The sequence below is a fragment of the Monodelphis domestica genome, chromosome 2 (genome assembly GCF_027887165.1).
Source record: "Monodelphis domestica isolate mMonDom1 chromosome 2, mMonDom1.pri, whole genome shotgun sequence".
Taxonomy (NCBI): Eukaryota; Metazoa; Chordata; class Mammalia; order Didelphimorphia; family Didelphidae; genus Monodelphis; species Monodelphis domestica.
In genome coordinates this window covers 180850608-180875616 of record NC_077228.1, presented here as the reverse complement: position 1 = coordinate 180875616, position 25009 = coordinate 180850608, and the positions used below count along the sequence as shown (strand labels likewise).

At 39.0% G+C, this 25009-nt stretch overlaps 1 protein-coding gene across 5 annotated transcripts in view; it reads right to left on the bottom strand.

Moving 5' to 3' along the window:
- The window catches only part of TEX14 (testis expressed 14, intercellular bridge forming factor), a 150847-nt gene that overhangs the window by 16553 nt on the left and 109285 nt on the right, over positions 1-25009 (bottom strand). For all 5 annotated transcript variants that reach the window (XM_056814208.1, XM_056814204.1, XM_056814207.1 and 2 more), the window contains exons 22-29: positions 22962-23015; positions 21346-21473; positions 20583-20782; positions 15555-15663; positions 12692-12775; positions 11567-11644; positions 9956-10055; positions 286-381 (exon numbers count right to left, since the gene is read on the bottom strand). In XM_056814208.1, the coding sequence (XP_056670186.1) occupies positions 286-381; positions 9956-10055; positions 11567-11644; positions 12692-12775; positions 15555-15663; positions 20583-20782; positions 21346-21473; positions 22962-23015 (849 nt within the window). The remainder of the gene's footprint in view (positions 1-285; positions 382-9955; positions 10056-11566; positions 11645-12691; positions 12776-15554; positions 15664-20582; positions 20783-21345; positions 21474-22961; positions 23016-25009) is intronic.

Genomic DNA, 25009 nt, shown 5'->3' with positions numbered 1-25009 from the left:
TATTTGGTACCAAATTTGCCCCATACCACCACAATCAAATTTCAAAGACATTATTTTTCTAATTCATAACTTTGAACCTAACTTAACATACTCATTTCTTAACTTTGATAATCATTCTGGGGCCGATATCTAATCATATGCAACAATGCAATTTTATTACTAGACAAGTTTTCCAAAGATCCCAGAAAACCTCAGGTAGAAAATAAGAATCAGACCCATTTAATATAGCAAGTGAATAATAATAATAATAAAAGAATAAATAATCCCCTAGTGGGGAGCAATAACCTTGCAGAGCTTTCTGTAAGACCTTCTTGGAATTCCTTGCTCTTCTCAGATGGCTGTAGCCATCTTTCCAAGTCCTCATCCAGTGTAGAGTGAGCCCTGACAGAGGCAAAGCAACATTTCAAATTTAACATTTACATCTCCTTCTCTATTTATACAGAATCCTAGAAATCTGTATTCATATGGTTCAATTGACTTTACTGAAGATTAACCTAAGCCATTTTAGGTCACAGAATCTAATCTACCCACTATAGGAATCACTAATATATTTTTTTTGGTAAGATAGCTATCACTCTATGAATACTTTTTGTGACAAAAAGATTTTTGTCTGTAAAATAGTATTAAGAGAAATAATTATAATTTTAAATGCTGGAAATCTGAATATATACAACAACTTCAGGAGATTTGATTCATTATTTGCACTAATTAGGAACTAGTTCTATACAACTTGCCCAAGGTCTCCCAACTGATGTTAGAGGCAGGTCTTAAACCTAGAATTGCCTGAATCCAAGACTAGCCCTCTCTCCATGAAATCCTATACCTTTACCTACTGATAATCTCTTAATTGCCAAGACTAATGTCTTTTACCAAAAATCCTCATTCTTTTTGACCTCCCTAGAGTATTTAATACTTCTGACCTCATCCTCCTTTACTTCTCTCTGGATTTTTGTGACATTATTCTCTTTTGGTTCTTTTACTTCACTAGCCTTTCCTTTTCAGTTTACTTTACTCATCTAGGCATCATCCCCAACATGTGGGTATATGCCAAAGTCCTTTCAAGGGCTTTCTTCCCTTCCTCTTATCTGTATTTTCTCTTGGACATCTCAATCAGTTCCCATGGTATAGCAGGACCAACAAAACTTGCTGTGATGATTTCCTTAATGTCTTGGTAGTTTCTATGCCTTTTTCTCATTATGTACACGAGGATATGTTTTGCTTATTACTGTAAGTGTTCTAATTTACTGCTTTGCTCTCAGGAATATAAATGAATTAATATTGCTTGCTCTAGAAAATAAATACACTTATACACAGCTATATTAATAAGGAAGGCTTTTCCCATTGTTAACATCTTTGTATATAGAAGTTTATTCCTCCTTTCCTTTGGAATCTGAGATAGTATTTCACATGTATAATCTCGGGAGAGGAAAAAACCACAAGCACATGTAAAGGGGCCTTTGATTCTTTACATGAAAGAATAGCCTTAGATCATTCTCCTGGCACTTTCCAGATAGTCCCATGTATACTGAAAGTGCTCACCATTCCTTGCTTTTCGTTTTCATCCTTAAAACCAACTCTTGACTTCCGGTCAAGATGGCGGCTTAGAGAAAGCTAAAGTTCAGATCTCCGGAAAACCCTTCCTGACCGATCTCAAACTATAAGCTCCTAAGGCACCAAAATTCAAAACGATCAACAGCATAGACCCTGGGAATCCTCCTCCTGGACCTGGACCCGGATCAAAAGGTACGGCCCCCCTCAAAAGCCAGAACCCAAGATCACTCGGACCTAAGGGGTAGGAGCGCAGAGTCCAAGGCTCCGGGAAGCCGCAGCCCTGCCCCGCTCAGAGAGCAGGGTCGTCTGAAACAACATCAACCCTCAGGGCCTTCTATCCTAGTCCCAATGAAAGTCACTGCCCTCAGAGTTCCGGGAAGCTGCAGCTCATACCCAGGCAGAGAGCAGGGTCGTCTGAAACAACAGCAACCCTCAGGGCCTTCTATCCTAGTCCCAGTGAAAGTCACTGCCCTCAGAGTTCCAGGAAGCCGTGGCCCATCCCCCTGCAGAGAGCAGGGTCCTCTGAAACAACAGCAACCCTCAGGGCCAACAAAACAGCCTCAAGGCCAGCTATTCTGAAGGCAACTTCCGGAAAGCAACCCGACCCCTGCAGGGAAGCAGATAGAGCCCAGGGGAGAGTGTGGCCCCCTGGTCCGACCCTTCCATTCCAGTTCCAGTGAAAGTCATTGCCCATACTCAGTCTAACCCAGGGAAAGCTCATAGAACCGACAATCTGCCCAGGACTAAAGCCTCTGAACACCAGACAGAGATAAGAAAAGCTAATCCTCCCCATTCAGAGATGGCAAACTCCACAGAAGCACAGAAGCCCCAAAATCCCAAGAAAAATAAGAAGAAAGGGGCGACTTTGGACACATTCTATGGAACCAAAATACAAAATACAGAGGAGATAGAAGACGATGCACAAGAAAATGCTCCTAAACCTTCCAAAGGAAATGGAAACTCTCCACAAACACATGAAGAATTTGAATCAGAAATGACCAAAAAGATGGAAGCCTTCTGGGAGGAAAAGTGGAAAATAATGCAAAAGAAATTCACGCATCTACAAAACCGGTGTTATGAAACTGAAAAGGAAAACCAGGCTTTAAAGGCCAGAATCAGGCAGCTGGAAGACAACGATCGTGTAAAAGAGCAAGAATTAATAAAGCAAAGCCAAAATACCAAGAAATTAGAAGAGAACATAAAATATCTCACCGACAAGGTGACAGATCTGGAAAATAGAGGGAGAAGAGATAATTTAAGACTAATTGGACTTCCAGAAAAGCCAGAAATAAACACCAAACTCGACATGGTGATACAAGATATAATCAAAGAAAATTGCCCAGAGATTCTAGAACAAGGGGGCAATGCAGCCACTGACAGAGCTCAAAGAACACCTCCTACACTAAACCCCCAAAAGACAACTCCCAGGAATGTAATTGCCAAATTCCAAAGCTATCAAACAAAAGAAAAAATCCTACAGGAAGCCAGAAAAAGATAATTTAGATATAAAGGAATGCCAATCAGGGTCACACAAGACCTTGCAAGTTCTACTCTGAATGATCGTAAGGCATGGAACATGATCTTCAGAAAGGCAAGAGAGCTGGGTCTTCAACCAAGAATCAGCTACCCAGCAAAACTGACTATATACTTCCAAGGGAAAGTATGGGCATTCAACAAAATGGAAGATTTCCAACTTTTTGCAAAGAAAAGACCAGAGCTCTGTGGAAAGTTTGATACCGAAAAACAAAGAGCAAGGAATACCTGAAAAGGTAAATATTAAGGAAAGGGGAAAAATGTTATCTTCTTTTACTCAAACTCTCTTCTGTAAGGACTACATTTCTATCAATCTGTGTATACTAACATGTGGGGGAAATGTAATATATAAATAGGGGGTAAGGAAAGACCAAATAGAATAATCTTTCTCACACAAAGATTCACATGGGAAGGGGAGGGGAAGAAAACTCCTATACGAAGGAGAGGAAGAGAGGGTTTTTTACTTAAACCTTAATCTCAGGGAAATCAACTCTGAGAGGGAAAAACATCCAGATCCATTGGGATCTTGAATTCTATCTTACCCAACAAGGGTAGGGAGAAGGGAAAACCAAGGGGGGGGAGGGGGAGAGGGAAAACAAAAAGGGAGGGAAAGAGAGGGGGGAGGGGGAGGGAACAAAAAAGGAGGGACTAAAAAGGGAAACATCAAGGGAGGGGACAAGGGGGACTGATTCAAAGTAAATCACTGGACTAAAAGGTAGAGCCGAAGAAGAAAAGGTTAGAATTAGGGAAGGATATCAAAATGCCAGGGAGTCCACAAATGACAATCATAACTTTGAACGTGAATAGGATGAACTCCCCCATGGATTAGAATCCAAAACCCTACCATATGTTGTCTTCAAGAAACACACATGAGGTGGGTTGACACCCACAAGGTCAGAATTAAAGGATGGAGTAAGACATTCTGGGCCTCAACTGACAGAAAGAAGGCAGGAGTGGTAATCATGATATCTGATAAAGCCAAAGCAAAAATAGACCAAAAAAAAATAGACAAAAGGGATAGGGAAGGTAATTATATTTTGTTAAAAGGGACTTTAGACAATGAGGAAATATCACTAATCAACATGTATGCACCAAATAATATAGCACCCAAATTTCTAATGGAGAAACTAGGAGAATTGAAGGAAGAAATAGACAGTAAAACCATATTAGTGGGAGACTTAAACCAACCATTATCAAATTTAGATAAATCAAATCAAAAAATAAATAAGAAAGAGGTAAAAGAAGTGAATGAAATCTTAGAAAAATTAGAATTAATAGACATATGGAGAAAAATAAATAGGGATAAAAAGGAATACACCTTCTTCTCAGCACCACATGGCACATTCACAAAAATCGACCATACATTAGGTCACAGAAACATAGCACACAAATGCAGAAAAGCAGAAATAATGAATGCAGCCTTCTCAGATCACAAGGCAATAAAAATAATGATTAGTAATGGTACATGGAAAACCAAATCTAAAACCAATTGGAAATTAAACAATATAATACTCCAAAACCGTTTAGTTAAAGAAGAAATCATAGAAACAATTAATAACTTCATCGAGGAAAATGACAATGGCGAGACATCCTTCCAAACCTTTTGGGATGCAGCCAAAGCGGTAATCAGAGGTAAATTCATATCCCTGAATGCTTATATTAACAAACTAGGGAGAGCAGAGATCAATCAATTGGAAATGCAAATGAAAAAACTCGAAAGCGATCAAATTAAAAACCCACAGCAGAAAACCAAACTAGAAATCCTAAAAATTAAGGGAGAAATTAATAAAATCGAAAGTGATAGAACTATTGATTTAATAAATAAGACAAGAAGCTGGTACTTTGAAAAAACAAACAAAATAGACAAAGTATTGGTCAATCTAATTAAAAAAAGGAAGGAAGAAAAGCAAATTAACAGCATTAAAGATGAAAAGGGGGACAGCACCTCTGATGTAGAGGAAATTAAGGCAATCATTAGAAATTACTTTGCCCAATTATATGGCAATAAATACACCAATTTAGGAGATATGGATGAATATATACAAAAATACAAACTGCCTAGACTAACAGAAGAGGAAATAGAATTCTTAAATAATCCCATATCAGAAAATGAAATCCACCAAGCCATCAAAGAACTTCCTAAGAAAAAAATCCCCAGGGCCTGATGGATTCACCAGTGAATTCTATCAAACATTCAGAGAACAGTTAATCCCAGTACTATACAAACTATTTGACATAATAAGCAAAGAGGGAGTTCTACCAAACTCCTTTTATGACACAAACATGGTACTGATTCCAAAACCAGGCAGGTCAAAAACAGAGAAAGAAAACTATAGGCCAATCTCCCTAATGAATATAGATGCAAAAATCTTAAATAGGATACTAGCAAAAAGACTCCAGCAAGTGATCAGAAGGGTCATTCACCATGATCAAGTAGGATTTATACCAGGGATGCAGGGCTGGTTCAACATTAGGAAAACCATCCACATAATTGACCACATCAACAAGCAAACCAGCAAGAACCACTTGATTATCTCAATAGACGCAGAAAAAGCATTTGATAAAATACAACACCCATTCCTACTAAAAACACTAGAAAGCATAGGAATAGAAGGGTCATTCCTAAAAATAATAAACAGTATATATCTAAAACCATCAGCTAATATCATCTGCAATGGGGATAAACTAGATGCATTCCCAATAAGATCAGGAGTGAAACAAGGATGCCCATTATCACCTCTACTATTTGACATTGTACTAGAAACACTAGCAGTAGCAATTAGAGAAGATAAAGGAATTGAAGGCATCAAAATAGGCAAGGAGGAGACCAAGTTATCACTCTTTGCAGATGACATGATGGTCTACTTAAAGAATCCTAGAGATTCAACCAAAAAGCTAATTGAAATAATCAACAACTTTAGCAAAGTTGCAGGATCCAAAATAAACCCACATAAATCATCAGCTTTTCTATATATCTCCAACACAGCTCAGCAGCAAGAACTAGAAAGAGAAATCCCATTCAAAATCACCTTAGACAAAATAAAATACCTAGGAATCTACCTCCCGAGACAAACACAGGAACTATATGAACACAACTACAAAACACTCTCCACACAACTAAAACTAGACTTGAGCAATTGGAAAAACATTAACTGCTCATGGATAGGACGAGCCAATATAATAAAAATGACCATCCTACCCAAACTTATTTATCTATTTAGTGCCATACCCATTGAACTCCCAAAATACTTCTTCACTGATTTAGAAAAAACCATAACAAAGTTCATTTGGAAGAACAAAAGATCAAGGATATCCAGGGAAATCATGAAAAAAAAACACAGATGATGGGGGCCTTGCAGTCCCTGACCTAAAACTATATTACAAAGCAGCAGTCATCAAAACAATTTGGTACTGGCTAAGAAACAGAAAGGAAGATCAGTGGAATAGACTGGGGGAAAACGACCTCAGCAAGACAGTATACGATAAACCCAAAGATCCCAGCTTTTGGGACAAAAATCCACTATTCGATAAAAACTGCTGGGAAAATTGGAAGACAGTGTGGGAGAGACTAGGAATAGATCAACACCTCACACCCTACACCAAGATAAATTCAAAATGGGTGAGTGACTTAAACATAAAGAAGGAAACCATATGTAAATTGGGTAAACACAGAATAGTATACATGTCAGACCTTTGGGAGGGGAAAGGCTTTAAAACCAAGCAAGACATAGAAAGAATCACAAAATGTAAAATAAATAATTTTGACTACATCAAACTAAAAAGCTTTTGTACAAACAAAACCAGTGTAACTAAAATCAGAAGGGAAACAACAAATTGGGAAAAAATCTTCATAGAAACCTCTGACAAAGGTTTAATTACTCATATTTATAAAGAGCTAAATCAACTGTACAAAAAATCAAGCCATTCTCCAATTGTTAAATGGGCAAGGGACATGGATAGGCAGTTCTCAGATAAAGAAATCAAAAGTATTAATAAGCACATGAAGAAGTGTTCTAAATCTCTTATAATCAGAGAGATGCAAATTAAAACAACTCTGAGGTATCACCTCACACCTAGCAGATTGGCTAACATAACAGCAAAGGAAAGTAATGAATGCTGGAGGGGGTGTGGCAAAGTAGGGACATTAATTCATTGCTGGTGGAGTTGTGAACTGATCCAATCATTCTGGAGGGCAATTTGGAACTATGCCCAAAGGGCGACAAAAGAATATCTACCCTTTGACCCAGCCATAGCACTGCTGGGTCTGTACCCCAAAGAGATAATAGACAAAAAGACTTGTACAAAAATATTCATAGCTGCGCTCTTTGTGGTGGCCAAAAACTGGAAAATGAGGGGATGCCCATCAATTGGGGAATGGCTGAACAAACTGTGGTATATGTTGGTGATGGAGTACTATTGTGCTAAAAGGAATAATAAAGTGGAGGAGTTCCATGGAGACTGGAACAACCTCCAGGAAGTGATGCAGAGCGAGAGGAGCAGAACCAGGAGAACATTGTACACAGAGACTAATACACTGTGGTATAATCGAACGTAATGGACTTCCCCATTAGTGGCGGTGTAATGTCCCTGAACAATTTGCAGGGATCTAGGAGAAAAAAACACTATTCATAAGCAAAGGATAAACTATGGGAGTGGAAACACCGAGGAAAAGCAACTGCCTGAATACAGCGGTTGAGGGGACATGACAGAGGAGAGACTCTAAATGAACACTCTAATGCAAATATTATCAACATGGCAATGGGTTCAAATCAAGAAAACATGTAATGCCCAGTGGATTTGCGCGTCGGCTATGGGGGGTGGGGGGGTGGAAAAGAAAATGATCTATGTCTTTAATGAATAATGCTTGGAAATGATCAAATAAAATATAACTTAAAAAAATAAAAAAAACAACAACTCTTTTCCTAAAGAAAATCCCACAAACAACAGTGTCAGGGTAGTTCTAGAACTGGTACCTCCATGCCACCCTTATTAAAGAAATTTGAGTGAATAATAGAACATTCAACCCTCATACTCTTAATCTGTTTCACCAAATTATTAGACCTAAAGGTACCATAGCATAGATAACAATAGATAATACTTTGCTTTGACTATCATCACCCCCTAGAAGGAGGAAGCATTTCTTACATGTATCATAGATTTAAGCCCATCCCAACCAGGGAATTGTCATATTATCATCCCAATATGGACAGAAAGTTAAAGACCTGTAGTAACTCACTCCTCTCCAGTAAAGAATAGCCTTTAATAAATATCCTCTGAACATATAAATCTTGTGGGTTTCCTTTTCTTCTCTATAGCGGTGTTATGAAGTTGCCATATAATCAATCATTTGGAGAGGCATTTGCTACTAAAAGAAGAAACTAAAATGCATAGGGAAAACTGATTAAGTCTCTTCATTCTAAAGCTTCTCAATTTCAGGAAGTCTTTATTCCATCAGCTATAATGAATGATCTAATTTATATTTGTTTAATTATCATAATGTTAATAAATGATCCGATCTAAAGCCCCAGCCCTCTCTCCTGAATTCTACTCCTGCATCACCAATTGCCTAATGGTCATTTCCACTTGGATATCCTGTAGGCATTTTAACTCAAGATGTTCAAATTAGAAGTTAACTTCTCCCCAGTCCCAAATTCTTCCTTCTTCCTAACTTCCCTATTTCTATTGAGTGTACCACAGTCCAAGTTATCCTCCCTCACCTCTCCTATCTAATCAGTTGCCAAGTCTGGTTGATTCTACCTCTACTACTTATCTTTTATTTCCACTAAAGAGTGACTACCCTAGTTCATTCTATGTTTTAGTCCAACTAGTCTACTTGATGTGCCCCTATATATGACGTGTCTTTGCCTAGGCCTGTGATGGCAAAACTTTTAGAGACCACATGCCATGCCCCTTCCCTGAATGCCTTACAGGGGGAGAGAGAAAGCACTCCCATTAGGCTGCTGGGTAAAAGGGCAGGTGATGTGAAAAAAATGTCAGGAGCATGTAGAGAGGGGAAGGGGCACAGCTCCACCCAGGGGGTAGGTGGTATGTGCCCACAGAATGCCCTGTGGGCACACATTCCATAGGTTTGCTATCACAGGCCTAGGATCTCTCTCATGCCTGGAATACATGCCCTCCTCACTTCTCTCTCTTTAGAAGCCCAAGCTTCCTTCAAGGCTGAACTCAAGTGTCCCCACTTACAGGAATTCTATCTTGATTTCTCCAGTTGCCTTTCCCTCCCTATTACATTGCATCTACTTTTCTGTGTAGGTATTGTTTTACCATAACTGAATGTAAATTCCCTAAGGAAAGGGATTTTTAAAAAGTTTTATTTTTGAATTTCCAGTGCCTTTTTTAGCCCTTAATAAGTGATTGCTAAATGAATTAATGAATCCTTGATGTCCAGGACTTAGCATAATGGTCCAAATGTATTCTGGTCAAGGCAGAGTATAGGGACTATTATTTCTTTGGCCCTGGCTCTGGATAAGTCTTTCTTAATGCAGCCTGAATTACATTAGCTTTCTAAGCCTACTTTGCACAGCCTTCAGCCTTTCTAAAGAAACGTAATGAAAGGGAGCACCTGGGTAGCTCAGTGGATTGAGAACCAGGCCTAGAGATGGGAGATCCTAGGTTCAAATCTGGCCTCAGATACTTCCCAGCTGTGTGACCCTGGGCAAGTCACTTGATCCCCATTGCCTAGTCCTTACTACTCTTCTGCCTTGGAGCCATATTGGCTCCAAGACGGAAGGTAAGGGTTTAAAAAAAAAATGTAATGAAAGAAGCCCATCACACCATAAGGTAAGTAAAGAAACTGAACTTCCAGAGGATTTGTGTCCATATTGCTGCATACTTAGCACATATTTGTGCTTACCTATCTGTCTCTTCTGTTAGGTACAGAGTTTCTTTGGTCCAAAGTATACTGCCATCTTCTCCTTTATTCTCAATGATTTTTTCTTCTAAATGTCTTTGATCTAGAGTTAATTAATAAGGTTAACTTAAGTAGATTAGTAAAAGTTTTGAGTAAAATTATAAAAATACAGGCCGAAAAACTGAGTTTAGTACAACATATGGCATTTAATACACTGCTTTCTAATCCAACCCAGGAAGTTATTTCTTATTCTACCATTCAGTTTCTAGAAAATCAAACTGTTTTCCTTGATCTTATTTTCCTGGTGGCCACTTTTCTTTTTTTAGATATGTGCAATATCAAAACACCTTAGACACATGAGAGTTTTTTACCACATTCAAAGGGTCTTGCAGATCAGTAAGGCCCTTGTCCTTCACTCACTTGAGTGACCTCCTAAGTTATTCTGCCTCAGACAACCAAAGACAATGGTGACTAGAAAGGCATTTCAATTTTAGTCTCTGCCCTATGGACATAAAGCCTTCTCATGCTGCTCATTGGTTTTTTGATGAAATGATTTAAGGCCCAGTGACCTTCTAGGGAAAAAGTGCAGATACAACAGGGTCTGGTCAGATCACATTTGTGCAGGGAAAGTTCACTCACTAAAACTTCCCTCTTAGGAGGCAGCTAGGTGGTGGCTCAGTGATTTGAGAGCCAGGCATAGAGACAAAAGGTCCTCAATTCAAATCTAGCCTTAGACACTTGCTAGCTGTGTGACCCTGGGCAAGTCACTTAACACCCATTGCCTGGCCTTTATGGTAGCTCTTCTGCCTTGGAAACAATACACAGGATTGATTCTAAGACAGAAGGTAAGGGTTTTTAAAAAGAAAATTTAAATAAATAAATAAAGCTTCCCTCTCAGACTTCCACAGGACATATCACATAGCAATTGCCTTGGACTGAACAAAGAAGACCCTGTAGTAAAGGGTTCTCAACAAAGGGCCAGATTTCTATGTAGACAGAGCCAGTAACTTCCTCTATAGCATGATTTTGGGGAAGTTCTCCTTGATCATCTCCCTCCAAATTTCTTCCAGTTCAGCCATAGTCAAATAGAAAAGAAGGGATAAGACTGAAAATGTAAATGTCCTTAGAAGAGGGAACATCCTGAATTTAAATTTAAAATATGAGACTGACTTTTCCTGATAGTATTTTCTGACAGGGCAGGGTCAATGTGTCTGAAAGATGAGGGTAGGATGAAAAGAAAAGAAGAGGAAGCTGAGAATCCCAAAAATAAGCTTCATGATCACACTTTAGTTTGGGCCTACCCAAACTTCCCCTATGGACTGGCTATAATGCAAACACTCTTAAGACAATATTATAGTATAGCTCTATTGTAGAAAGATCTTTAGGGGGCAGCTAGGTGGATCACTGGACTGAAAGTCAGTCTTAGAGACTAAAGGTCCTAGGTTCAAATCTGGCTTCAGACATTTCCTAGCTGTGTGACCCTGGGCAAGCCACTTAATGCCAGTGCCCAGCCCTTACCACTCTTCTGCCTTGAAACCAATATACAGCACTGATTCAAAAAAGGAAAGTAAGAGTTTAAAAAAAAAGGGGGAGTCTTCAGGTCAGGTAACTTACCATTTAATGTCAGATCACAGGAACTTGACCTATTCTCACCCAACACTGAGGAAGAAGCACTTTGCTGCTTCAAGTGCTCTGTCAGAACATAAAAATGAAAAGATTGCTTGCTTGCACTACTTTTATTGTGGCTATTGCACTACTTTCTTAGAGAAGGTCAGGCACTAAGGAGAGATTCTCCAGCCAATCAGTTCTATTGAAATTCAATCAGTTGAATTTCATACAAGTATCACTTGTATGAAATTCAGGGCAAATACAGCCTTATCTTATCCTTCTACATTCCACATCTTCTCACCTCTGGGTTCTCAAGGAAAATACAATTCCTAGAGTCAATTTCCTAGGTCACTAACTCAACTTGATGGGTTATTCTCATTCAGAAACTTGGAACAATCAGTCACTAAATGGGGAAGTGAATGAAATAGAGGACCTAGAAAAAGGATAAGCGGTGGATTCCAGCTGTTCACAGGCTAATCCTACAGGGGAGGCACTGACTGGCATGCAGGAGTAGGTCTCATTCATGAAAAATTCCCAGCTACTAGGAGGTAAAGCCTCACACAGCAAGAGGACTGTGAGTATATGCTATGAGCCAAGACCAGTTTGACAGCTATACCTCCATCTAAATTCTCACAATACTCTTATCAGCAACAGCCTTTTCGAAGAAGAAAATTGTTTAGAGCTGTGTTGGCAACATATGTCATGTGTGTCGGAGGGGGCTGCTCCTTTCCCTCTCTCCATGTGTGCCTGAAGACATTTTTCATATCACTGCCCCTCCCTAATGGGAGTGCTTCCTCCCTCCCCTGGCTGGGGTAAGGAGGGGGGCTCACATGCAGCTTAAGGGTCGTAGTTTGGGCACTTGGTCTCTAAAAGGTTTTCTATCACTGGTCTAAGGGAATCTGCAATGACTCTATAACTGGAAAATACAAGTAGCATTTTCTATGCAGCCTTACTACATTTGGTGCTGCTGTTTCAGTGCTCAGTAATATGAATATCTGTAGGACAGGCCCTGTAGCTGAGCTGCAAGAGTGTGAGGGCAGTAGGCAGGCTCTTTTTCTTGTTGGGGTGGGGGGACATTGCATTGTCTTTGGCTAACAGGTCCATATTCATTGTGCACTGCATTTTCCTTACCTATTTCATCAAGGAGTTCCTGGGAAGGTGGGGGTAGTTCATCAATACAATCTGGTGAAGAAGAATCTGCTATCTCTTTAAAGACTAAAAAAGAAAGGGGAAGAGGAAAGAATTACTAATTTAATCTGCCAATCTAAAAAGAGAGTGAAGAGTTAAATTCAAAGACTAACTGAGGCTTAGCAGGCCTGTACACGAGTCTTTCACAATAGATGCCCAACAATAAAGTAACAAAAATAGCAAAAAAAAATTCCTCTAGAAGTCCCAAATGAGGCTCATAGAGATAATATGCGAATAATATTTTACTCCATTTACTTGTGAATTGTCGGGGTGTAGTAGAAAAATCTGGGTTCAAATCCAATCTCACAAGTTTACTATTTTATCGTCTGTGATTATAGCAAATTTAGCCTCTCAGAACTTGACTGTCTCTATCAGTAAACTGGGGATAACATCTCTTGCACAATTTACCTTAGGATTGCTGTAGACTTGGTAACCTTAAATTTTTTGGTTTGGGGGAGGGAGTAGGAGGAGTGACTAATGTAATAGATGATAATATTAGGAAATTTATGGTAATAGGACCAAGACACCAGGAAGCCAGCTAAAGGAAAGGCTGGATCTTACACTCCTCCCCCCACACCACTTCCTGTCCTTTTCTCAACTGATCTAAAGGTTCTTCTTAGGAATGGTAAACTTGAAGGGTTTCCCCAATAACTAATCCCACAATTTAGATCTTTTAACTAAGAGGGTTTTATTCTTTAAGGTAGAGGAAGTAAAGAGGGAGAGGGGGAAAGAGGAAAATAGGTTTCCCTAACTTCCTATGATTTCCTGTTACTTGAAGATTCTCACAATGTGTTCAATTCAGGAGATAAGGTTATTTTCTCTATGGGGAGATAGTGATAGCAAAAGCTGACAGAGATTCCTTCAGAGCTAAGCTCCAAATCTTCTTGGTACTCAATCAGATAAATAATCATTGACCAAGAGAGGAATTGATTTTCCCCCGCTTCCTTACAACAGTCAGAGGAAAGGACAAGTCAGTTCAAGCTGCTGGGCTTCCCAACTGCCCCCTGTCCAAGATTCTATTGGAATCTTGTCTCTACCTGATTGTTTGGTGGTTCACCAAATTCCAACTCTTGCTTTTTCTTGCAAATTTCTTTTGTGCTGCAATCTCATCTTTACACTAGGCCTATTATTTCATATAGGGAAGCCCCTATAAATATAGGAATTTGCAACTAACAGTTGCAAAAAAAAAAGTGTATATTAAAAGGTTAAATATTGTGGAGAAAATGGACAAAACCTAGGTGTGGGACTTTGGGGGAAACATCTCCCCAGAAACAATAGCCTTCAAGGGCTGTGTGAGGCAAATTCATGGTCTGATTCCATCTTAAAGGAAGACCTCCACTATTTTAGGCCTCAATATGGTAAGAAAGTCTCATAAGATTGATTATAAGGAAAAACACCTTTACTCTAACAGACCTAATCTTGGGCAATCCCAAGTTAAGAATTTTCCCTCTCATTACTGGACATCCTATCCTTTTTATTTAGACTCCCACACAAAAAGTGGCTAAGCAGCCTCACCTGAAAGTCTTTTTTTTTATTTAAAATTTGTTTTTAATTAATTTAGAATATTTTTCCATGGTTACATAATTCATGTTCTTTCTCTCCCCTCCTTCCATGTGTGTCATTGATCAAGAACTATTTCTGCATTATTAATATTTGCATGAGGGTGATCATTTAGAGTCTACATCCCCAGTCATATCCCCATCAACCCATGTGATCAAGGAGTTGTTTTTCTTCTGTGTTTCTGCTCCCACAGTTCTTTCTCTGGATGTGGATAGCTTTATTTCTCATAAGTCCCTCAGAATTGTCCTGGATCATTGCATTGCTGCTAGTAAAGAAGTTCATTAGATTTGATTGTACCACAGTGTATCAGTCTCTGTGTATAATGTTCTCCTGGTTCTGCTCCTTTCACTCTGCATCACTTCCTGGAGGTTGCTCCAGTTCACATGGAATTCCTTCAGTTTATTATTTATTATTTCTTTTAGCACAACAGTATTCCATCACCAACAGATATATGTTTAGCCATTCCCCAACCAAAGAGCATCCCCTCATTGAAAGTCTCCTTTGCTGCCTAAAACAGCATAAAATCCTCTACATATCTATATCTCCTTCTGTTCTACTATCTACCTGGAAACTGCCTATCAGATGACACTAATCTTTTTTATCATCTAGCCTTGCCCCTTGATTTATCGCCCTCCAGTCATGCAAAAGACCTATGCCAGGAGATGTCAGAATCTCTGGGCAAATAAATTCTGCTCTGGGTTCGACAGCCAGTGTATGTCAGAGGCAGGGCCTGATCTCAGGTCTTTCTAGCCCTGAGTCTGACTCTCTTTTCATGACATAAACAGCCTCTAGAGAAACAGAAGTTTTTATGATTATTGTCATTCCCTCCCTGAATATGTTCCCTGTACTCTTATGTTCTTGGTGCCTCTCTAAGAAATTTGCTTTGAAATTAAGGGAGATCTAAGATCAGGGTTGTCAAGAAGCAGCTTAGTACAAACTAACCAGGATATGCAAGGATTAACCAATACTTACCTGTCATCCTACAGAACAGCTCCAATGTAAGCCTCTCTAAAAGATGATTCACAATATTAAATCCCTAGAGGTCACAAAAGCCTCATCCTTTCAGTAAACTTCCAAGCAGCTTTACCAAATCGTCCAGTCTTTTAAAGCAGAATACTGTTTTAAAAGGCAGGCAGTATGAAACCTCCTTTAGTATTCCTTAATACTTTGTCTTCCATTTGTCAGTCAACTAGCATTTATTAAGTGCCAGGCACTGTGCCAAGTACTTCAAATTTAAGCACAATACCTTTCTGTAGTCTGCTTTGCTGAGCGGTAGGAAAAAATTTCTCAGATTCTGCTTTGGCCTTGGTGATGGAAGAACCAGGTCCACTGAATATGGACAAACTACCCTGCAACTAATCAAAGAAACATACCATTAGCCCCATGTATACTGAGTGAAATAAAATAAGCGCACATAGGACACTTCTGAGATTACCATAAATTGAACAGGACAAGCTGGACGCAGATCAGTCTATCCTTTTCATCTCAAGGAATAGTCTTCCCAAAGCCAAAGGACTATGGCTGTACAGGTCACAACACACAACACAACACAGCTCATCACATCACATCTGGCTTAGAGTTCCTACAACTCTTGTCATCGTGTGTAGAGGTTTGCTATCTAGCATTTTTAACATGGCAGGTGCTATCCTTCCTCTTTGAATGCAAATAGATATTTCTTGCTAAAGAATGAATACATGTATCCATATGAACATTATGTATTGCTATCTAAAAACAGAATCCTTGGGAAGCTCCTCCCCTCCCCCAATTTTAAGTTAATACTCATATACAGACTCCCAAGGGAAAATTTCAAACTCTTCAAAGCAAAGGCTCTATAGTTCTCTACTAAGGAGCAGCCTCAAGGTCAGTTCCTTTGACTAGGGAAAAAGCTAATGAGAAGACAAAGAAAAACTCCTTAGGATATTCTGCATGTTCCCTTCATCTCCCCAAAACAATTAGATACCAATCATTATTTTACTTAATTCCCCTCTAAGCTCCTCTTAAGGTTTCCAAATTATCAATAGCATTCATCTCAGGCTAAATGAAACAGCTTTTTTGGTAGCATCACAGTTTTACAGATAAAAGATTTCCAAACATTGAAGAGAAAGATGAATATTCTCATCCCATATTTGCCATAGCCAGTTATTGCCCTAGAATTCCAAGGAATAAGAAATCTGAAACATGACTAATTATGGGAGAGGGGGTAATTTTTAATATAAAAAGGGAAAGTTGGATCTTTCATTCTAACATCCTCCCTGGGGTGCTGTGGCTGTCCTATCTGTGGTTCTGCCATCCCATTGTTGGTGCTACAAACCCAAAAACCATCTTAGAATTACCAATTCCTATAAGATAATCTCAGACATACCAAGGGCTTCTGTGCTGCCCAAGTCCTAGAGGAACCACAGCACTCTTGTACTACCTCTAGCTCTCTTTGACCTTCTGCTGTCTGCAAAGAATATCCTTTAAAAAACCTCATTGGAATACATAAGTTCAGTATCTGAAATTTATTTCTTTTCTTCTTGTGTAGGATGGTTAATTAACCACAAAAATCACTCATTTAGAGAACAAATGACTAAATTTGAGCAGATAGAAGAACTGGATCAATTCCTCTTTTCAATTATTTACTATGGACCTTCAAAATAACCCTACTTCATACCATGAATGAAATTGGGAGTCAGTGCTGATTTCTGGAACAGAAATACCTACCCAGGGAAGCAATATAATTCAACTACAAACCCTGAGAGTAAAATATGTGGCCTATTTATTCTATAACTGAAAGCCATGGAAAAGTAAGATAGGATTTTGCCATCAAAGAATTTATAATTTACTGGGGGAGACCCTACTAGAACATGAAATAACAGTGAACAATAGAAAAAAAAAAGTCTATAGCTGTAGCACCTTGCCACCTATGGTTTGTCTTCTGCCACTCTCTTCTCACATAGTAAGGTAGTCTAGTATCTTGTACCATTCCATCCTATCTCTTCCAATAGATTTCCCTGTTATCCCCATTCTTTCACTTTTCATTAGGCTCTCCCTGGGTACCGGCTCATTTGATACTGTCTACAAACATGGCTGTCTTAAAAAAATCCTCATTTGACTCTTCCATCCTCATTAACTATCACCTTAAAATTTTTTTGCATTTGTAGCTAAATTCCTCAAAGAAGCTGTCTACAGTAGTTGCTTCTACTCTCTCTTCTCACTTTCTTCTTAATCCCCTACAATCTAGCATCCAACAGAAAAATATTCTCTCCAAAGTTACTAATAGTATCTTAGTTGCCCAATCCAGTGGGTTTTTTTCTCAGTCCTCATTCTACCTGACATCTCTGCAGTGTTTGACACTGCTTATCAGTCTCTCCTTGATAATTTCTTCTCTCTAGGTTTTTAGGACACCATTCTCTCCTGATTTTCCTACCAATCAGACTCCTCTTCTTTCCTTCCCTTGGCTAGCATGCCCTCTGACAGCAGGTATCTCCTGGGGCTTGGTCCTGTGCCCTCTTCCCTTCTCCCTCTATATTCCTACTTGATGATCTCATCAGCATCCATGGATTTAATTACTGTATCTTTACTGATGATTCAATGATTCTTAAATCTACCTATCCTGCCCCAAACTCTCTGCTCACTGCCAATCTCACATATCCAGTCCACAAGATGCCCAGTAGACATCTTAAATTCATTATATCTAAAATTGAACTCATTATTATTTCCACTAACCCCTTTCCCCCACCTTCCTTATTACAGTAGAGGTCAACACCATCTTTACCAGCCTCTTAGGCTGACAACCTAGAAGACATCTTGGAATTCTTCATTGTCTGTTACCCTTCACATCCAAGCTGTTGCCTGGCCTTGGCTGTTGATTTCATCTTTGCAAAATCCTAAGAACACACCCCTTTCTCTCCTCTGATTTTGCCACCACTCTAGTGAAGACACTCATCATCTCACACCTGGATTTTTGCAGTAGCTTGGTGGGTCTGCCTACTCACGGTACATTGCCTATCCCATTAGATTGTGAGCTTCTATAGGGCAAAAACTACCTTTGGTCTCTTTTTGTATCTGTAGTGCTTGGCACAGTCCTGGACACACAGTAGGTCCTTTGACTGACCTTTCCATCTGACTTGCAGCTGAAACCTTATATGTGTGTTGTCTCCCCACGCAAAATGTGAGCTCCTCTGAGCAAGGCCTATCTTACTTCTTAGTGTTCCCAGAACTTAGGATAGTGTTTTGCATTGTAAGAATTAAATTTTAATGGTTTGACTAAAATATATGATTATAAATAATAATGGTGATTGCCGGTTCAAACTAATATTGCTCAAAGTCGAAATGACTTTAATAGTTTTTATTTACAGAAGAGGTGGAAAGGGTGAAAGCAGGGAAATACAAAAGGGTAGAGAAAATATTAGCCTATCTAATTAAATGCTATAATGCTCCCTACAATGCTCAACTCAGCCAGGACTTGACCTTGAACCAGAATTAAAACTCTCTCCAGAAGACAGGAAGGGAAAGTCAGCTATCCACTCACCCAAGTTCCCTCCAAGAGGCAGGTCATGATAATGGCTTGAGCTGAAGGTAACTGCTGAGGCAAACTTTCTTCTTTGATTAAGCCAACCTTCTTGGAGTCAACTTTTTAGCCACAGAAATTCAGGGCCTTTTAGAGTGGCTTCTTGTCCCTTCCCCTTTTCACAAGGGCCAATCACAACTTCCAAATTGCCCAGCATTGCCCAGGGGGCAGTGTTTGTAAGAACCACTTCTCACCTTCTGGAGGAGTGAATACTCATCAAAAGAGTTGACAGATTCTGGGCTGAGGTGTGAATTCTCATTTCCTGGCTGAGTTGAAAGGGTGAAGAGCTCCTCCACCTAGTGCTAAGTAGGATATTCAAGCTTTGGTTGATTCAATTCAAAAGTAGACAAAGGAGAGTTAATCCTGTCTTCACAATCTACCAAGGTATTAAATAGGGGCACTTAAGTTATTGTTAACCAAAGTATTAACTCAAAATAGACAAAAGGAATAAAGGATTCCCTTTCACAAGTGTAAACTCAGAGAGAACAAAGAATTCCCTTTTTAAAGCATGGAGTATTTAACAAATGCTACATTCCTTCTTTTCTTCATTTCCCCCTCCAATAGAATAGGATCTCCTTGATTTGGCCTTTGTATACTTTCCTATCTCAAGCACCATAAACTGCATGTAGCTAGTTTCAGGATTTTTGTGAAGTCAGAAATAAAAATTACAAAGGATATCTGTGTGTGGCTCTATATCAATGAAGGAATGCCAATGCCAAAGGGATCCTGGCTCTATTGAAGCTATAACTAGCTATGATGAAGAGCTAAATGATGTGGTAAATGGCATGGACATTGTACCCTGCCCCCCCCCACCCCCAAATAGAAGTGTTTCAAGCAAACTATAAGCAGGGAAATTCCTTTGCTCAAGAATGTCTGATAACTCCTATAAGAACCTGAAAGAATTATCCTCCTTGGATTGTCCTTTAGATTTGAGATGGACAGAGAGATACACCTCCAGGCTATACTTTGATAACATCAGGTTGTATCTAAGACATCTACCTGTTATGCCCCCTAAACTCTGAGGGTTACCCCCTATGTTCTCAGACAGACCCTAGTCAGATGATCAAACTCCCTGCCCATACCTCAGTGCATACCACTCTAGTCACATCTCCAGTGTGGCACAAAGTCATGTCTTCACTGTCATAAAGAGTATAAAGACCCCAGGAATCATGTCATCTGGGAGAACAGTTTTCCACCTATGCTGTTCCCCCTAGGTGGCAGTCTTCCACCTATGCTGTCCTCCTGGCTAGATTCAACATTACTTTCTAAATTAATAAATCTCTTTTTATTTTTAAGCTAAGTTTCAGAGTCTTACATCCTTGAAAAAGGTACCCTTCTCAAACCCTAGGGTTCACCTCAAGTCCCCCACAACAGTAAAGACAGTATAGGATTAAAGGACTTAGAGAAGTTAAAAAGGGTTGAATAAACAAGGGAGGTTTTATGAAGGAGTTGGGGCCTGGAGCAGTCTGATAAGATGGGTAAAATGTGAATAAGGAGACTTTCAAGTCAGGAGAATACCATAAGCAAAAGAACAGGATAGATCTTTAAGAAGACTGTAAGCCCCAAGTCCTTAGCCCCAAGGAAGATTGGCTAGGTGACATTTGCTTTATTTATATCAGTTTTACTTAAAGACAGTTCTAATCTCTAATAGGGAAAAAAGCATGGATCCAGGTTTGATTTTGGTATGAACATGTACAAGAAATACATAATCCTGTTACTTACTGGGGTGGTCAATCCAAAGGAAGGCATTTCAGAGGGGAAGGAGAGAGAATTGGTGGTCCAGCCCTTTTTGCCGCTGGCTGTTGTGAACGTATTTGACATTGTCCTAATGGACTCCTGGCTGTCCCAGCAAGAGGTCTCCTGGACTTTAGGTTGGGAAGAATAGTCTTTATACAGACTGATGCTTGATGAAGCTGCCCCTACTACAGAAAAGGAATCAGGAGTTAGCAGATCTCACAGAAGATGATAATGGATCTGGAACCCCAGCTATGTGTCTAGTCTTTTGTTTTTGAAATTATATATATACACCAGAGAATTTCCATTGTGTTCAGTAATCAGGTCTATTAAATGTCTAGTCTAAGCCCAAACATCACATTTTAAAATTAAAGCCATGAACTAGGGCCAGGAGACTAAAGGAAAACAATAAGATAGAAATTCAATATGTAGGAAATTTTTTAAAAGCACATAATTCTAAATGCAACTACATTATCTTTTGCAAACTATAAAAAACATGACATTTACTCACCACAGATAGTTCTTTACAATGGCATTTATAAAACTCACTCTGGAAGCTTAATGATCTACTTCCCTTCCCCAGAATACACATTTCTCTTATTTACTCTAATCTTGCCTCTGTATTCTTTGGCCCAAATGAATATTCAAATGCCAAAGAAGAAATAGCAGTGGGGTTCACTTGCTAGGCATGGCTAACTCTTGATATTCCATGGGTGAACGAGTTCTCAGAAATATCTATTTTTGTGGTTACTTGGGCTGAGTGGAGTGCTGACATTGGTTGGTCCGTGGCTTGTTTTGGGTGTTTTGCAGGGTATTTCCTTACAAGAGCCTCCTTTTCCCCATGAGATACTGGACAATTCCTGAATATCTATTAATGATCTAAAAAATTAAAAAGGAAATGTTGGATTAATTAGGAAAGGGTATTAAAAAAATCCAAATTCTGATTTTTTGGAAATCTAAAAGTACACTCATTCATTCATTATCCATATTATTTTCATCATATTAAATAGGACCCTTTCCCCCAATACTTTCTAACACCATTCCCTCATTCCCTAGTGGTGAAAGACCAAGTGTCATAAGGTCCAACCACTTCCAGATGATTCTTTTTCAATTATATCCTTATAACATTTATTTGTACTTATTATTTATATGCTTTATTTTTATATGTTGATTTATGATTATGGATTATTGTCATTACAAAAGTCCTAAGAAGCACATAGATATTATAACCCCATTTTACAAAGGAGGAAACTGAGACCAGAGAAGCAATCAAACAAGCTAGAATACGTCCAAGCTGAGACTCAAACTCAAGTTTTTAAGATTCCAGCCTCAGCATTCTTCCTTTATCAGTTGTTCAATAATCCTTACTAAGCTTATGAGGGTAGAGCAATCCACTCTTGTAGAGAGGGATGACCCCATGACTCTGCAGTTCAGTCTTCACTTTCCTCTGCACCTCTGCTGAGTTTGGACCCCACCTCTTCCCAGCCTCCTTTTGTGTGTTGTTTTCCCCCCAAGGATTGTTAACTCCTAGAGGGCAGAAACTGTATTTCTTTCTCATATTTGTATTCTCAACACTTAGCTCAGTGCCTGGCACACAGTAGGCACTTAATATATGTATAATGAATTATTGAATTGAATAATGCAAATATTGTTATATCCATTTTATGGAAAGGAAACTAAGGCAGGAAAAGGTTTAAAGTGACTTGAGAGTGGTCAAGCAGCTAGTGTATAAAACTTTAGTTATCAAAATATAAAAATCAGTTTAAGATAAGACAGATATGAAATTCTAGCTTTAAAAAATGATCTTAATAAGTAAAAACAACTACTTCTATCATTACCAGGGGCTTCACACCAAAAATAGATTTTACCACAAATCTTTTCCTATGCCACACTAGTCTTTGATATCTCCTCACCAACATTATATACAACATGAAGTCACTAGAAAATTGAAGAATGTCTAGGTAAGACAGTGCAGGTTCTAATTTCCTAAGAATATAATTGTCAAATGACTTGCACCTGTGAACATGACTTCATTTTTTTTCTTTTCTTAGTTTTTAAAGATTGCTTTTGTTTTACATTATCCATATAGTTCAATGGAGTGTTTTTCTTCCAAAAAGCCATCTCTTATTAACAAAGAATTTAAAAAAGGGGAAAAAATTCCATATCATATGCAGTTTGATTTTTATATTATATACAACAATCCACAGCCATGAGGCTTAACTGGTTTTTAGACCATATTAAGGCTTGATCCTCTACACTCATCTATCTTAGAAAATGTGGATTGAGATCAACTATAAAATCTTCCCATCATAATCAAGAACTGAGACTAGTTTTCTCCATGAAAAAAAAAGAAGTACCCCTACATACATATCCTCCTCTTTCAATTCTTTTGAGGGTTCTTTTGTTTCTTCTTCTCTAAAACTGAAAAGAGAAAAGGTGAAGAAATTACTTTAATCAGTTTAGGTAAACAAAAAGCATTATTAAACTCACCAAATCAGCATTTTTTTCACATTGGTCTGTCTACCAAAATATGAAATCTCAGAGCATCTCAGCAGCTATCCAATTTAAACTGTACAAGAACTACCCTTTGACACATCAAGGAAGGGGTTGCTTATTTTTTCCTTAGACTTCATTGAGGGGAAATCTATTACCTCTTGAGGCAAGCCATTTCACTTGGGTACAACTGTGATTGTTAGAAAATTTTCTCTTAGAGTAAAAGCCTAAATGACTAAATCTGACTCTGTAAACTCCACCCACTGTTTCTGGTTCTGTCCTCTGGATCCAGCAGAACAAGCTCTTCCAATACTTGATGAATAAGGAACCTCAGCTTTAAAGAGAGGGAACACTGAGAATAGATTACTTGCCACTCCCTTCTATTCTTAGGTATGCAACATCTGATGGGATGACAGAAACAATCTCTGTCAGAAGTGGAGAGACTATACAAGCTTCACAGATGAGCAGATCCAAGACCCACTTCCATATGAAGAATGAACTTAGGAACCTTGAGCAGAAGTTTCCTAAAGGTGTCTGCCCTTGATCTGTCTCAGTGGGTGAAATGCCCCAAATAGGCACTCCTTACTTCTGGGTTAAAAAATACTCCAACAGCCTCCTAACCGACTTCCTTGCCTCCAGTCTCTTCCCTACACTCACTCCAATTCTTCCTATAAACTTTTCTCAAAATGATTTTCTTATAGTAGGAAGCAGTTCCGAGGCCACAGGCCAGCACAGTTTTCAAGAGAGCCAGTCACCTCAGTGAAGACCCCACCTTGGTGCAGATCTTAGTGCCTTCTCCAAGAGGAGATGGAGGAAGAACTGTGAGGTCCTCACTGGTGCCTGCCTCTGTTGCAACATTTGGCAATGCCTCAGACATGCCTCGCTCTATTCCTTCCTAACCACCTATGCAATAGGAAAAGGAAGAATGCAAAAGGGCTTTGCAATGTGAACTTCCAAGTGATTGACAGGGACATATAACAGAGTCACACGGGAGCCTGGGTCAAGATCTGGGTGAAGATTCCAAGGTTCCAACTGAAGAGAAACTATTTTTGCACCTCCCCTCCCACTAAGCTGGAGATATAGTGCTTGACATTGTAGTAAACACTTAATAAATTATTTTCATTCATTTATAAATCATTCCACTGCTCAAAAAACTTCAATGATTCCTCATTACTCGCTGAATAAAGACTACACTTATTATCTTGACAATCAAAGCCCTTTGCAATTTATTTTTAACCTACCTTTCCAACCTGACCTTGAAAAACTTTTCTATATATCCAATGCTCCAGTCATAATGGATCTTGGAATTCCATTTTGGTGTCTTTGCTCCTGCCATTCCCTATTCCCAGAATGCCCTCCCTATGCCAGCTACCATCCTGCTCATACTTCAATCCCAGATCAAATGCCATTTCTTCTATGAAGTCTTCCTTGATACTCTCTGGATAGAAATGATCTGTGAGTACTCTATATTTTTCTTATGCACTATTGTTTGGTTGCTGTCCTAGGACCAAAATGACCTCACTATGTTGGGAGTATAGAGTGTGTCCTGCCATGGCTCATCAGATCAACATAAGCTCAAAAGGCTCTATCACAGATTGGGCACAAATAGTACACATGAACTGCTGGGTTGGAGATGTCTCTAAATCTGTGCAGCTTGAGCTACTGAAATTCTGCTTTGTTCATAGAGTAAGTGCCTTCTTTGATGTATATATTTGGCATTCGAATAACATCAGCCCATCAGGGTTTCACTTTGTAATGAAGTTTGAATGCTTGGTAGTTCATCTTTAGAAAAGGATCTGAGTGTCTGGTACCTTCCTTTGCCAGGTGATCTTCAGAATCTTCCTAAGACAATTCAAATGGAAACAATTCAGTTTCCTGGCACTGCACTGGTAGAATATCCAGGTTTCACAGGCGTGCAACAA